The following is a 15724-nucleotide window of genomic DNA, read 5'->3' as shown; positions in this document are numbered from 1 at the left end:
TCTACCTATCTCCTACTACAGGCTGAAGGTGAAGTCAGTGAATGATAAGGAAACCCATTGATTAAAAACGTTAGTCCTAGCTTCCCTCAGAACTTGCACCTTCAGCATAAAAGAACTGATATGAAGGCATCCAATGAGTGATGACAGAAGAGAGACCATGAGACATGTTACGTTCACATTTACTTGGAGATGCTCTTATCCAGATAGATTTACAATGATACTATGTAACAAATACAGAGATTGAAAAAGAATGCCCTTCATGGCAAATCTTTGTCAATGACAGTCAATGCTAATATTTCAAAATTGCTGTATTTCACATAAACTCAATATCTCCAGAGCTCACTGAAGAATAGTATTGTTTTTGCCTGTTTAGCACAAGTTTTTCATTCTTTGTCTGACTGATGAGATCATCTCACTTGTCAGGCTTGCATTTGGTGTTATTATATTTTGGTATAAGAATACTTTAAACATTCAATAGAGATTTTAATCATGACTACCAGGCTGAACACTGAGGTGAAATACTTTAGATCTCTATATCTATATCTATATCTATATCTATAATTTCTGCAGATTGAATTCCAGAGTCTACAATTTAGTACCATGATGTAGCAATGCATAGTGAAATCTGTTGGAGCCAAGGGCTGTCTGCAAGTTAAAAAGAATCAGTTAGCTGTGATGAAAAACATCAGGTTTTTAGTAAATAACCCAAATATGCTTTTGAATATTTGGGTTATTTGCTTCAATGGTATAAGACACAAGATAAATTTATGTGATTCATAGTTTGTGCTATATTGTAGTTTTCCACAGGAACTAAAGATGCTGTTTAGCTCTTGATGCCAGAACTGGTCTAACAGAGCTTTGACACTTCAGCAGCAAATCTAAGCAACAAAAATTTATAGTTTATTCTATTTACATATGCAGCAAGGTATCATCATTTACACTGTTAAATATGTACTATGTACAGTATGTACTTGAATCAGTCTGTCTGACAGAGACAGAGCTTAGATGCCTGCTTTTAGTTTGTACCTAAAATCCACATCATAGGTAGGCTGGAGGATTCCTAATCCAGCACGTGACTGGTCAAGAGGTGGAACTTTGATAGCGGGGTCCAGTAGCTCCATATCAAAGTAGGACAGTACCAGACTGAGGAATTGCTTGATCTCATACACTGCAAAAAATCTGCCAGGACATTTGGTGACCCCAGAACCAAAGGGCATGTAGAAATAACGTAAGCGTCGTCCGTTGTGGTAAAAGGTGCTTTTTTCCTGACCCATCTCATCCAGGAAACGGTCATACTTATACTCCTATAGGGAGAAGTAGAAGAGATGGGGAGAATAAAGACTGTCAGTTTTCCAAAGAGCAACACAGGTTGTTTCTGAAAGAAAATGTTTCTCAGTCATTAAATATTCAAGGTGTCTTACAAAGGGATCCTCATAGATCTCTGGGTCGTAGTGTAGCATTGGTGGGTACAGAGCAATGACATCATCTTTCCTGATACGGTAAGCTTCTTGGTTGTCAAGGTGAAGCAGGAAGTCTTCCTTGGCAACACGCACATTCATGGAAGCACTGGAAAGGCGCATGGCTTCTTTTATGATGCTGTCTATAAACAGAAAGGCAAAAAAAAAAAAAAAAACCCCAACCCCAAAAGGTTAATTTCTTTGCTATTTTTAAAGGAATCATACATACCCATATTCCGAGCTGCTTGGTGTTGTCTGCACCAAGGCATCGAGGCAGGACTAGATAACAATTGTTGTGAAACTGGATTTCTTACCTAAAACGGGCATGTTGTCCAGCTGTTCTCTGCTGAGTTTAAGGGTGGGGTCATTGGCATCGACAATCAGACCTGAATCTTTCACAATTTTTTGCACTTCTTCATGAGCTGCTTTCAGAGCATCTGGACTCCTAAACACAAATACAGGAGCCTGTTAGTCACATTATTTGCATAAAGATGAAGGATCTGTTTTCATTTCAACATGCAGTAACAGAAACTCTAATTTCATTGCTGCAATTTAACCTGTCTTTGGTAGTTTGTGTTGGGGGTTGTCAAACTGAACATGCCTCCTTAAACTACAGGAGAGTGCAGGTGGCTGAAGTGATATCAGGTCTTAATTATTATAAATTAACAAAAAAATTAAAGTTGCTTGAGCTGCAAAACAATATTTTTCATGTATTTAAAATTAAAATTATAAATTCTACCCCTCATTATAGCAAAGAAAAATAAATTAAAATAACAATGTTTATTATGTGGTTGTAAATCCTCTGCATTTCATTACTAACTGAAACAGGTCTGTGACACAAACCTTTTACAGATAGTAAAGCTCTGTGTTTGCTCTTTAAATTCCTTCAATGTTTCAGTTCAATAACGCAGACTGCAATTGCCAGTCTATGACTCACAGAACAGACTCATTGCCATAAATCTTAGGAGCTGAATCATTCATGCATTCATTCATTCATCTTGTACTGCTTTATCTGTTTCCAGATAAAGCGGTAGGTAGCAGGGCCAATCCCAGCTCACACTGAGTGAGGGTGGCGTACACACTGGAGAGGTTGCCAGTCCATCACAGGGCCAACACACAGAGACAGACATAGACCAACAACCACTCACACTCTCACTCATATCTAGGGGTAATTTAGATTCACCATTTAACCTAAACATGATTGTCTTTGTGTTTGGACGGTGGGAGGAAACCGGAGTACCCGTGGGAAACCCACACAGACATGGGGAGAACATGCAAACTCTGCACAGAAAGATCCCAGGCCAGGAACCGAACCTGCGACCTTCTTGTTGTGGGGCAACATTGTTATTAATGAATGAGGCTCGAGCCTCATTCATTAACAACGGAAAGGAAGTGATCAAGTTATTCAGATGGATGTTGAGCCACTTAAAGAGAAACATTGTTCTGTGTAGAATGCAAAGAAGTAGAAGGAAAAAGAGAGAGTTCAGATGTTGCTGACTTGTATTCTGATTGTGTTCCTGTCTTAAATAAAACTCCAGTTTTACTAGCCAATTGTCTCTCCTCATTGAGTCTTGCCACAACAGTAAATTTGGGACAGGAAAAAAAAAGCCTGTTTGAGTAATATCTTGATATAAAGTTCCAAATCTAATTAAAAATTGTTTTGAAAAGTAAATAATTAGCAGCCCTTTTTGCTTAAAATTGAAACGTTTGAACTTAGCTTTACAAAAACAAAAACCACCTGACTTCTGTTACAACCCTCAGCTTTTTAGCTAAAGACATGAAATGTCAAATTTTCTGACTTATGGCTAGTTGGCAGCAGCTGGAAGCACTCGTGCATGTAGTTGCTCTTTACATATCATCTGTGAAAGCTACGAAGACTTAGCAGCTGGTAAACCGGTATCTCAGTATTTATTTATTTATTTATTTTTAGATCTAAACTATAGTCAGAGTTATATGATCCTAGTAGAAGATCAATGAAAAGAAGAGAAAATGGAAAGACTAGTAAGCTTTTACATTAGGAATTGGCTCGGTGTTCCGAGATGTTTAAGCACTGTAGCACTGTATGGGAAAAGCATACTTTAGCTCCCAGTATCTAGTCTAGTGGAGGAGTTTAAATGTACTAAGGTTAGGACAGAGCTCCTGTTATCTGGGAGTAAAGATGTGGTAGTTAGTACGATGGTTCCAAACCCAACCAAGGGGAGAAATTGAATCCAACAATGGCAGTGCAGGAAGAGAAAACAACTCTTAGGCATACAGAGATTGTGGATAATGTACAGATAGGCCGGGGAGGCTTGGGGTTTGGCCCAGGCAAACCGGTGTGGAGTAGAGCAGGTCCCAAAGAGAAGAGGAAGCTAGTTGTGGAGCAGGTTTGCAGACAGGAGGAAATATCAAGGCGTGCGAGGGCAGTGGCTCAGGCTAAGCAGGGACAGTGGTTGAACTGGGAAGGTGTAGAGAAGAAAAAGCTTAGTTGGAAAGAGCTGTGGAGTATGGAGGAGAGTAGTATTAGGTTTTTGATAGGGGCAACATATGATGTATTGCCAACTCCCCAGAACCTAAAACTCTGGGTAAATGGAGACCTGGTATGTTTGTTGTATTCAGGTGCTGCAACTCTAAAGCACATCTTGTCCGGTTGTAAGGTTAGTCTCTCACAAGGCTGATATACGTGGCGACATAACCAGGTTTTAAAAAGCTTAGCTGCAGTCATTGAAGATATACGGAGGCAGGCAATTCTAGGAGGATCTAAGACAAAGAGAGTGGCAATTCAGTTTGTTCAGGAAGGAGGGAAAGTTAATAAGATAACAAGGAGGCAAGGCAGCTTAGAGGATGCCAGTGACCGGGAGATGCAGGTGGATTTAGGAGGAAAGCTTGTTGTTCCTCAGGAAATAGCCTGCACAAAGCTAAGGCCTGATATAATTTTGTGGTCGAGGAGTAGAATGAGAGTATATTTCATAGAGCTGACTGTGCCGTGGGATGATTCAGTTGAAGAAGCATATGAAAGGAAAAAGCTCAGGTATGCAGATCTAGGTAAGGATGCTGAGCAGCGAGGATGGAAGGTTAGGATTTGTCCAGTGGAAGTAGGATGTAGAGGGTTTGTAGCCAGATCTGTTGTTGCTTTGTTGAGGGAGTTAGGAGGAAGGGGACAGAGGGTGAGGAAAATAGTCAAAGAAATGTCAGCTGAGGCCGTAAGATCCAGTCAGTGGATTTGGATTAGAAGAAGTAATAGTAGCCGGGGGTCCAGCAGGGGGAGCTCTTAACATAGACAGACTCTAGGGAGAAGCAGAGGAACAAATCCAGGAAGCGGAAGTGTATTTAAGTGGAGGGTGCGGCCTGTTTGAACCTCTTTGAGGCCATGTGGTTAGTCCAGGTGAGTTGGCCTGTATTGGTTTGATTTGGTTTGATTATAGGACTGTTCAGGTGAATTTGTGTGCTGAATCTGCTAGTGTAGCTTGTCCTCCACCTCCTGCACCCTCTATACTTTCATGCCCCCTCCCAGGCACGTCGCCAGACACTTTTTACCAGGGCACATGCCCCGGTAAACATGCTTTGTGCCCCTCTGTAAAATTCCCAATGAAATTTGTTTAATGAGTCTTTTTTTCATCACAGACTAATATCCGTACCCCTGCACTATGACTGATGCGTCTAGGAGTAGTGGACAGCTCATGTGACAGTGTCCAGCCTAATCACTTCAAAGAGTAAAGAGGTTGCGTTGCATGTGCAGGCGCTGGGTGTGTCTATGCTGTATAATCACTGAATGGAATGGGTGACACCTAGCGAGAAATTTAAATACAAACACTGCTATTGCGATGCTGTCACTGTGTGTGGACTGCACTCCTTCAGGCATGGACATAGGAAAGTTCTTAAAAAACAGGGGCCATTAGGATGGAGAAGCAACAGGGTGGAGAAAAAATGGAAATGAGATGAAGAGAGGTAGAATAAGTTGTTTTTGCTCGTGCACTGTGCCAGATGTACTCTGTCGGCTGGGAAATTTATCAGGCTGTTTTTATCTTTAGATTTAGGTATTGAGGCTTGATAATAAAGCAGGCCTACAAACAGACATACTTCCTCCTGGCTTTTAACATCAAACTGGAACAATGAACAAAATGACCTATACCAGATTATAATAAAATTATTCTGCAGTATTATACAGTATATATACCAAAATGTGAGTGAAAATAGGAATAATGTGCATTCATGGTGGTATTGGCACGAGTGAACACACAATGAAACAGGAAAACTCCCCTCAAGGGTATCGTGTGTGTGTGTGTATGTGTGTGTGTGTGTGTGTCCCATCCCTACTTTTACCTCCACTTCTTCTATTTCTCCCCCCTACCCGAACCAGGGTCTGTATCCCATCCCTACTTTCACTGGTGCAGTTGGTGAGAGGTCAGAGTAGTTGACAGTAGTGCTATTTGAGATAGTTGTCTTTGTGTTAGGAGCGGTGATGGCTGGCATTGGGGGGGTGAGTCTGGGATGCCAGTGATCACTGTTTAGCCTCCTGGAGGTGTTGTGGGTCTAACTAGATCAAACACTGCTGAAAGGAGGTTCCCACCTGATGACCCCAAAGACATGTTAGCTATCACTGCTCACTGGGCTAGTTAGATATTATCTGTAGGGCACATAGAGCAGGGGAAAGTTTGCTGTTAGGGAGTTAGTCACTGAGTCTGGTCCTTTTTATTTTTTTTTTTGGTAGCACAAGTTTCTTGTGTTTACTCTGAATTGCAGTCTGAACGTTCTCATCATTATTGTAGCCTTTACATGGACTGTGTGCGTTTACAACAGTGGCTGTAGACATTCTAGATATTAGCCTTGTTTGTACTTTTATATGTAATTACTGAATATTATGAAAAAGGGGTCACTCCTCACTACAGAGCTCCGAGCTCAATGTGACTAACTGCTTTTTGCTGCAAAATGAGTAATTAACAAAGACCAAGATGCCAAAGTCTCCTAGTGTTATTCTCACCAGAAGAGTTTTGTGGTGTTTTTTTTTTTTTTTTCCCTCTAGGCCAGTACTCAAACTTTCTCTTGGTCTCAGTACTTAGCCCAAGCTTTCCACTGAGAAAAATTAAGTATATCTCATCTCATCTTTCCAGAGACCACCTAAGATACACAATGCGATAGACCTGTCTTCATACCTGATCATGTAAAAGAGACTCCAGAACGTAGCAGGCAGGGTGTTGGCTTGTGAAGCCCAAAGCAGAGCGACATGCGTTCTTGCCTTGCTCAAGTCATTGAAAGTAGATAAGGAATCATTCAGGATCATCCTCATGGAGATCAGATCAGACATGTTCTCCCTCTTGGACAAGTTGTCAGCATGCATGGTTTTTGCCAGGTTCTATACATTTGAAAGAATGAATATAAAAAGAAATGTATACCCATTTTTGTGCAAAATGGCTTGAAATGGGAGCACAGATGTACTGTGGCATCAGGACAGGGCAGTCATTGTTGTCATCCTTTGATAGTAGTAGGAAAAGCCCACTAACCTCTCTGGCACTGTAGGCACTCTTGAAGACGTGGATGGGCAGACCAGCCACCAATGCTGGGAAGATCTTGTCAAACTCTTTGAAGTTCTCCAAAGCGTTGAAAATCAAGGCTTTCTGGGCCGCCTGCCTAGCCTGACTCTTATCTTCACCAAACTCTTTGCCAAACAGCGTCAGGTAGCCAGACTCAAACATCACCTGGAGGACAGTAGGGCAAACAAAACCTGTTAATACTTACAGGTCCAAACGTTGGACATGGAGAGTATGGAAATTCAAAACCTAAAGAGTGACTGTACATCTTGTCATGAAGATTTGAAACATCTGTACTGAACTTTAGGGCCAATAGAAACCCTCCAGTGTTTCCAACTCCATTGTCCCTTTACTGACCTTGTAGCAGAAAGCAAAGATGCCATCCACCTCCCAGTGGTCCTTGCTGGGACTGAGTGTGTCTGACCTCAGCATGACATCCTGGAGGTGGCCCATCATGGTCTCTATCAGGGAGGGCAGAGCCTCACCCTGCAGGGTCTTCAGAAAGGTTTGGTGGAGGTTCTCTGTGGTGTGGCCGTGGCGAGGGTCAAAGCTGTCATGGCCAAATGCCTGGTAATTAAAGGAAGAAGAGGTTCAGGTCCGCTGAAGGACTCGCTAATAGCATGAACTAGTAAAAAAAAAACAAACAAAAAAAAAAAACCTTGATGCAATGCAGAAAAAACTAAATCACATGTATCCCATACCTTGACAGATGTAGCAAAGTGGAACTTTCTCCAATCCAGGTGCCTCCCCTGTCTGATGACTGAATGGTATGAGAAGGGATCACACAGGAAATGAATGTACTGGCCTGCGATCTTGCAGGTAAAAATATGGCCGTACTTCTTCTGACGGCTGTGGAGGAACTGAAGGGGGTTGGCTCCGAACTGTAAGGCACAACCCAGGTACGGTATGAAGCCATTTTCAACTGCCGGCTCACCAGGTTGCCTGTGGTCAAAGTGTTTTTTTTTTATATTAGGGCTCTTTTGTTTTTGTATGGATACAGAGGATTGTAGTGAGGGTATACTGTAAACTGGTACTAGGACAATTATTTCTTAGTGAATCAAACATCATCATAGGGTTTATGATTTTATTTTTGCTCTTTACAGTTCAGTAATGTGATTGGTCAGTATTTTGGCTAATTACTCTGATGCTCTGAAGTGAACCTTTTCAAAAGCTGATTGTTTAACCAAGGTTGAACCTGAAGTTACCTCAATAATGCCAAATCTTGTTTCATCATGTGAGCCCTGGCCATAAAGGCAACAATAAACAGGCAATACAAATATCAGTGAACACAGGTCCAGCTAATAGTCAAGAACTAAGTTGATTTTAAGCAACAGTTTAGGAAGAATCACATTTACCTAGAAAATTTTGAAAATTCACTTTAACCATTTTCTCTGATAGTTCCAGCTCCTTATTCAACTCCACCATATTAGTTATCATTCCTGTTCAAGTCAGTGAACCAATGTCTGCAGCACAATATTAATACAGACCTAATATATAAAAACCAGTGGACTGACAAGATGCTTAATGGGCTGAAGCATACTGTGTGCATGAAAGATGGGGAAAAAAATCTATCTACCTTTTTTAGATATTAGTCGTGTTTATTCATAAAGAGCAGATCATTTTAATGTAATCAAAGGTCAAAGTCAAAAGGTAACCCTGTGGCCTCCTCTTCCTTTCCCCTTAATTAAACTCCCAGAATATGTTCTACTGCATTCTCTCACACCAATGAAATCAGTTCCTGTGATACTGAACCAAGTTCCTCCAAGCAAAAAAATGCACAGTTTCCAAAACAATACAAAGCACCTTACAGTCTTATTGTGGAAGTCTTGACTCACTCGTGCTGCACATTCCCATGCAAAATACCTATTCAGCTACATGTTCATTCCAAATGCACATGGCCTACGATAACTCAACACTGTCAGTCAATGTTTGTGAATCAGCAGCATTCCATCCCAATACCCTCATTGTAAATTGATGTATGCATTTGAAAAACACTCCCAGTCACAGGTTATAGAAGTTAACACATGAATAATGCAGTGGTTTTTTTTTTTTTTTGTGCCATCAACAGGAACATCTATTTCAGCCAAATCCAATTAATGCTGAACACTCTAGTCTCAGGTGAGTCACAAAGGAGGTTGAATGGTAAGAAAAGCACACTCTGTCCAGTCCTACCTGCGTCGTATCCCGACAGCAAGCCAGAGAAAGCAGCAGAATCCAACCACTACTGCCCAGATCAGTGCGATGCTGATAATCATGATGATGATATGGATGATGACGAAGACTGATCCAAAACAGCAGGAGGCTCAGTAACAGCCACTAATGTTCTTACAGGTCACACTGACAGGGCCTGTGAGTACTGCTACATTAAAGTCAACTGCTTGCACAGAGCGTGGTGCAAGGTGTGTGATGAGGTTTTCCAATGACAGGAAAGTGGCACCGCGTGTTACAGCAAGTTATACAAAAACCTGTGTGTGTGCGTGTGTGTGTGTGTGTGTGTGTGTGTGTGTGTGTGTGTGTGCGCGTGTGTGTGTATTTGTGTTTGTCAGTAAGCTGTGGTTCAACTTACTGTGATGACAGGCAGCATGTGGGAGGTTTTTATACTTGCCTCTTGCTCTAGGATGGGCCAGAGGGAGGTAATTTTTTCCTTTTATTGTGTAACAGATTGATCATTATTACCCTTGCAGCCACAAAGATATAGTGTGGTGGTTATCGGATTAGAAAGGAGGAAGGAAGAGAAGAGGATTGTTTTGTTTAGTTTTTTTTGCTTGCTGAAAATAACATTTATACAATCTGGTGGTTAATGTCTAAAACCTGCAACTAAGCTTTTTAGAACCCATCGCATTTAAAAAAAAAATGTTATTCACATAATTTCAAATTGACAAATGCATCTGTTTGAATATGCATGAACCATATAGATTTTTTTAAGAATAACAGAAAGACTTGATTCCTGTGTCTATATTAAGAAACATTTCCAAAGAATGTCATCTAAATACTGCAAATTTTACTTCAGAGCCCCAAAGACATAAAAGTTCTGTTATCTCACCAGGACTTCTCTTGGAAATAGGATTCCATTCATTCTGTGTGCGTGTGAGCAAGAGAGAGAGTCTATATGAGATGGCCTTGACTGGAGTCCATTGACAGTTCTACCTGAAGGGTATCCAGGTTGGTAAATAGATTCAAGGTCTTTGCTGTGTTACTACTGTGTATTTGTATGTGTGTGTCTGCGTGAACAGAAATGAACATTATTATTGCACAAAATGGGGCTAGTGCCACCTGTTGAGGCTTGCCCTTGTGAAGGTGGATACGAATCAAGTTCATCAAGACAGGCAACACTAAATACTTCAATGGCTTTATCGATTAGAGTGGTGATGAATCATCTACCCCTCCATTAATGAAGACTGTAACAATACGCTGGAAATATAGACAATCTAAGTCAATTGGTAACTCTAAAATGAGTGTGAATGTGAGTGGTTGTTGGTCTCTGTCTGTCTCTGTATGTTGGCCCTGTAATGGCGACCTGTCCAGGGTGTACCACCCAGTTCTCACCCAGTGTGAGCTGGGATTGGTTCCAGCATCCACTGTGAGCTGGAAACAGATAAGCGGTTGAAGATGAATGAAAGAATAAACATTGAAATTAGAAATATTAGAAATATGTATAGTGGGATGTGGTTATCAGCATTAAACACTGTGTGCTTAAAAGTCTTGCCATGAGCAATCCAGTCGCTATGCTGACTCAGAATTCCAAAGTGACAAGATAGTTTTACTTGGCTGCAGCTTACTGCTAAAGACATGTTGAAAGAGTAAATATCTAGAGGTGCTGTTGCACAACCAATTGACTTTGCCAACTCTTCTTAGTTATATATTCATATTACTATAAAATTCTATATTACATTATAGAAAGGGCTATATCTGTTGAGGCCTGGCGGCAAGTTAAGGTCAGGGTTGAAAAGTTTTCAAGGCCCACATGCAGCCGAAGACAGTGCGCTGGTACTTTTCACATGTTTTATTAAACAAGAGGCTTACAGGTGGACGAGGTAGCCAGCTGCAAATCAAAAATCCACATATGATGATAGAAACTAAAGCATATAGAAACACCAGGAGACACACAAGGAGACTTAAAAAAGCAATCTTAAATAAGTAAGGACAGATTAACAAACACAACCAGAGGTAAGTTCTACTGACACAGCAGAAACACATCATGGCGGAACACACAATTACAGTGACTGAAAAACTCCACAAAGACAGGAAGTAAAACAGATGATATACATACAGAGTACCATGTTCCAAATTATAATAGGATATACACCATTCACAGTCCAAAAAAATTCATAGCAAATGATGACAATCTTCATTAAAATAGTCATAGACAAGTTTTGCGCTTGAACTTACTATGAAGTAGGTGGATTGCACGTTGAAAGGACAATGAACAATGACATGCAGTGATAAGTTGTCAAAAGTTATCATCATATAATCCTACCTTCTACCAGTTATGAAACCTTGCATTAAAATAAAGGCTTGCATGGCACAGATGAAGGGAAATTGACTATTTGCAATAGAAAAAAGAATACCACATTTCTCCAGACAACAGCTGAAGAACTGTAACCATTGAGACCAAACAAAACAACAAAAAGTCAGTTGTCAGAGGGGGCACTGAGACAGATTCACAATTTGATTGGCTTTGATTCAACCAGCCAACAAACTTCCTTATAATTGTAATTCTTATACCTGATTGTTTTGCTTTACATAATGACTGAGATGACAGTTTCTAGTTCTAATTTTCTCTTCTTTTTGTTTGTAAGTGGCATGATATGATAAGCAAACTCTGTGACAGTGACAGACATTAATTACTCGTACTGATGACTGAGCTGAGGTCGCAGGTGTCTAGTTGCCAGGGGTCATATCTGCATGCTCATTCTTCCAGTGAATTGATGTCAGGCCTCTATCAAACCTGTTAGTTTGTATGTGCGCACAAAACCTGCTAACCTGCTGTTAGCTCTTGCCAAAAACAGTTAGAGCAGGAAGAAACAACAACCTGTCACCACGAATGGACTCAGTGGTTCTTCAGTTCATATAGTGTCAGGTGTTTTCCTTTCTGTCATATGTCTCTCATATTTGAAAGACAATAATATTGCCATCAATTTGACAAAAAATGTACTGTAAATACAAACAATTCAAGAAAAGAGATTCCAAGTGACTTTAGTGATTGACTTTTTCATCTGAGTGCCAGCTGGAGTCATCACTGTTTAGAGTTATGATTATTCTTTATTTATTTAGACTATAAAGACCAGCAAAAGTCTGGGTGTCAGACTCCAGACTACACTTTCATGGACTGGGCTTTTATGGTCTTCAAGGATGTCTCCTTATCAGTAATTGTTCTCTGTTGGAAACACTTACAGACCAGTATTTGCTGACATTGTTATCAGGTCATGGTTAATCAAAGAAAATCCTTGGAAACAAATGCGTCCACCATAAAATTTTGGCCATTGATGAATTCATGTGATGATTCATCATGCCAGATTCAAAAGACAGCAGAGAGTGCAGATTTATGTACTATTATGTTAATTAGAATCAACAAGTTGGTCCCACCTGTTGCACACCATTATTATTAATTGTACTAGTATTCATTCAATAATTAATTGTCTAGGTTAACGACAGTTACTGTCAAGAAAAAAAAAAAAAAAAGTTACCAGTGGGTGTGTATTTCACGACTTGATAAATTTTTTAGCTGTGTTATAAATGCTGATATAAGTGATATGCGTTGTCTTGAAATCCAGCTGAACTGACTGGGTCAAGGTCAAGGTTTAGGGTGATGAGAAGTTAGCATATTACTTAGTTACTTTGTTTCTTATCATATTGTACCTTTGTACCTTGTAACAGATAGAATGTAAGATACAAACCTAAGAAAATGTCATTAAGGGCAAAATTCATCTATCCATCTTCTACTGCTTTTCCATTTCCAGGGGCTGCTGGAGCCAATGCTAGCTAACATTCCGGGGCGAGGATGGGCTACACCCTGGACAGGCTGCCAGTCCATCACAGGGCCAACAGACAAAGGCAAACACTCACACTAGGACAATTTAGAGTCACCAGTCAAGCTAGACATGCATGTCATAGGATGGTGGGAGGCAACCGGAGTACCCAGAGGAAACCCAGGTAGAACATGCAAACTCTGCACAGAAAGCCCCCAGGCCAGGAACTGAACCTGCAACCTTATCATTGTGGGGTGACACCACTAACCACTTTGCTGCCCTAAGGGCAAAATTATGCTTTTTTTTTTTTTTTTTTTTAATGTTTAAAATGAAATATTGTTTAACATTTTTTGGCAGGATAAGCTTGAGATGAACATTCTCGTTTTAATGGGGTACCTGCACACAAATCCACACATAAGCAGAACACAGGACAGCCACCAAGTAGGTGTCAAATTATATACATTAATCTTCTGTTTCCGGGTAGTGGGGGGGGGGGGGGCTGGAACCAATCAATGGGGCACACCCTGGACAGGTCGTCAGTCCATCACACAGAGACAAACAACGCACAATTATCCACCAGTTAACCCAAACATGCATGTCTTTTGGAATACATTAAGTGCTGTGAAGTATTTGCCCCCTTACTTATTTTTTTTTTGCACCTTTGTCACTCTTCTTTGCAGAATTGTTTTAAATCAGCCACATTAGAGTTTTTCCGAGCATGAACCGCCTTTTTAAGGTCATACCACAGCATATCAATTGGGTTCAGGTCTGGACTTTGACTAGACCACTCCAAAACCCTCACTTTTTTTTTTTTTTTTAAAGCCATTCAGAAGTGGACTTGCTGGTGTGCTTGGGATCATTGTCCTGCTGCAGAACCCAAGTGCACTTCAGCTTGAGGTGACGACATTCTCCTTCAGGATTTGTTGGTAGAGAGCAGAGTTCATGGTTCCTTAAATCACAACAAGTCATCAAGGTCCTGAAGCAGCAAAGCAGCCCCAAACCATGACACTACCACCCGCATGTTTCACTGTTGGCATGATGTTCTTTTTAATCAAATGCTGTGTTAATTTTACACTAGATGTAACAGTATGCTCTCCTTCCAAAAAGTTTAACTTTGGTTTAAGTATTTTCCCAAAAGCTTTGGGGATCATCAAGATATTTTTTGGCAAAAGTGAGACAAACCTTAATGTTCTTTTGTCAGCAGTGGCTTTCGCCTTGGAACTCTGCCATGCATGCCATTTTTGCCTCGTCTCTTTCTTATGGCTGAGTCATGAACAATGACCTTTACTGAGGTCTGCAGTTGTTTAGATGTTGTTCTGGGTTCCTTTGTGACCTCTTGGATCAGTCACTGCTGTGCTCTTGGGGTAATTTTTGTAGGCCGGCCACTCCTGGGAAGGTTCACCACTGTACCATGCTTTCTCCATTTGTGGACAATGGCTCTCACCGTGGGTCACTGGAGTCCCAAAGGTTTAGAAATGGCTTTGTAACTTTTTCCAGACTGAGACATGTCAATTACTTTTCTTCTTATCTGCTCCTGAATTTCTTTGGATCGCAGCATGATGTCTTGGGTTCAAAATGGCTTACTTCTCCTTGTGAGACAGGTTCTATTTAAGTGATCTCTTGATTTGAAAGGTCTGGCAGCAATCAGGTCTGGGTGTGGCTATGAAATTGAACTCAGCTTTCCACAATAACATGATTAAATCACAATTACCTCATCATTTAACAAGGGGGGCAATTACTTTTTCACACAGGGTCATGTAGGTTAACACAGTATTTTTCTCTGAGATAAAATTATCACTGAAAAACTGCATTTTATTTTTACTTGGCTTATTTTTGTGTAATATTTAAATTTGTTTTAATGGTGTACCTGTGAGAAGTTGTCTGTGTATATTCTCATCCATCCAGGTCATAGTCATATCCAGCCAACAATTGAATCGAATTTGTGAATTTGTGAACACTCACAGAGAGGATAAATACCTGGGTCCAACTCCACTGTTTTGTCACACTGATGTGTCCCCTTGGATAAGAGGTGAAACGTCTTTGACAAACCAAAGGCCTAAGTCCAGTTGCTTTCGATTCAATTGTTGGCCGGAAATATGAGATGTGACAGCGTATAATCTGACTCAATTGTGGAAAACATATTAGCCTGATATCAACAGCAGGAATGCCATAATGCAAATATATATAATTTGAACACAGGAAAAGCTAAGTCAGCAAAATGTACCATCACTTTTAAGCAATGACTGTTGACTCATGGCAGTTCATGTGACCAGTTTTGTGACTGAAAGTGACCCTTTTTGTGCATTTTGTAACAACCAGTTTCTACAGTGTACACATTTTACAGACTGTGCAAATCCACAAAGTTCAGTAAAAAAAGAACCATTTAATTTACCCAGCCTTCACTACTGAGTCAGTATTTTTCCAGTTCACATCAGTTCATATAATGGTAACCTGAAGTATCCCACCTCCTTCAAGATCGCACAAAAGATATCTGAACTCTCATTCTGTCTCACACACTTTTGTGTGTCCATATATGTGAAATACTTGATGGCAATACAGTACTTTAATAGGTTGTGACATGCCCCACACCTACTTCTTTACACAAACACTCACACCAAAAAAAAAAAAAAAGGATCTGTCTTGCGTAGCCCAAGTGGAACGAAAACAAAATTTGTAGTTGTGCAAATTGCCATGTTTTCTTGTGTATTTTAGAAATAATAAAGTTTACCCTGCACACCAATGAAAAAGTCACAAATAAGTTTCATGTATACACTGACCTGCCCCAACATCA

The 15724-nt window shown here is 40.4% G+C and overlaps 1 protein-coding gene across 2 annotated transcripts; it reads right to left on the bottom strand.

Annotated features, from left to right (window-relative positions):
* Positions 1 to 204: 204 nt before the first annotated feature.
* Positions 205 to 10129, bottom strand: cyp7a1 (cytochrome P450, family 7, subfamily A, polypeptide 1). 2 transcript variants are annotated; one of them, XM_029525090.1, is made up of 8 exons: positions 10008 to 10129; positions 7666 to 7906; positions 7322 to 7531; positions 6938 to 7132; positions 6590 to 6789; positions 1772 to 1902; positions 1422 to 1600; positions 205 to 1304 (listed from the first exon to the last, which is right to left on the bottom strand). In XM_029525090.1, exons 1-8 carry the CDS (start codon positions 10034 to 10036, stop codon positions 1002 to 1004), a joined length of 1488 nt encoding a protein of 495 aa, XP_029380950.1. In that variant the 5' UTR covers positions 10037 to 10129; the 3' UTR covers positions 205 to 1001. The 2 variants fall into 2 exon arrangements, with proteins under 2 accessions (XP_029380950.1, XP_029380949.1); XM_029525089.1 differs by lacking the exon at positions 10008 to 10129 and adding an exon at positions 9137 to 9496.
* Positions 10130 to 15724: the final 5595 nt, after the last annotated feature.

This window comes from Echeneis naucrates, chromosome 17, assembly GCF_900963305.1.
Source record: "Echeneis naucrates chromosome 17, fEcheNa1.1, whole genome shotgun sequence".
NCBI lineage: Eukaryota > Metazoa > Chordata > Actinopteri > Carangiformes > Echeneidae > Echeneis > Echeneis naucrates.
This window is presented reverse-complemented; position numbering and strand designations above follow the sequence as displayed.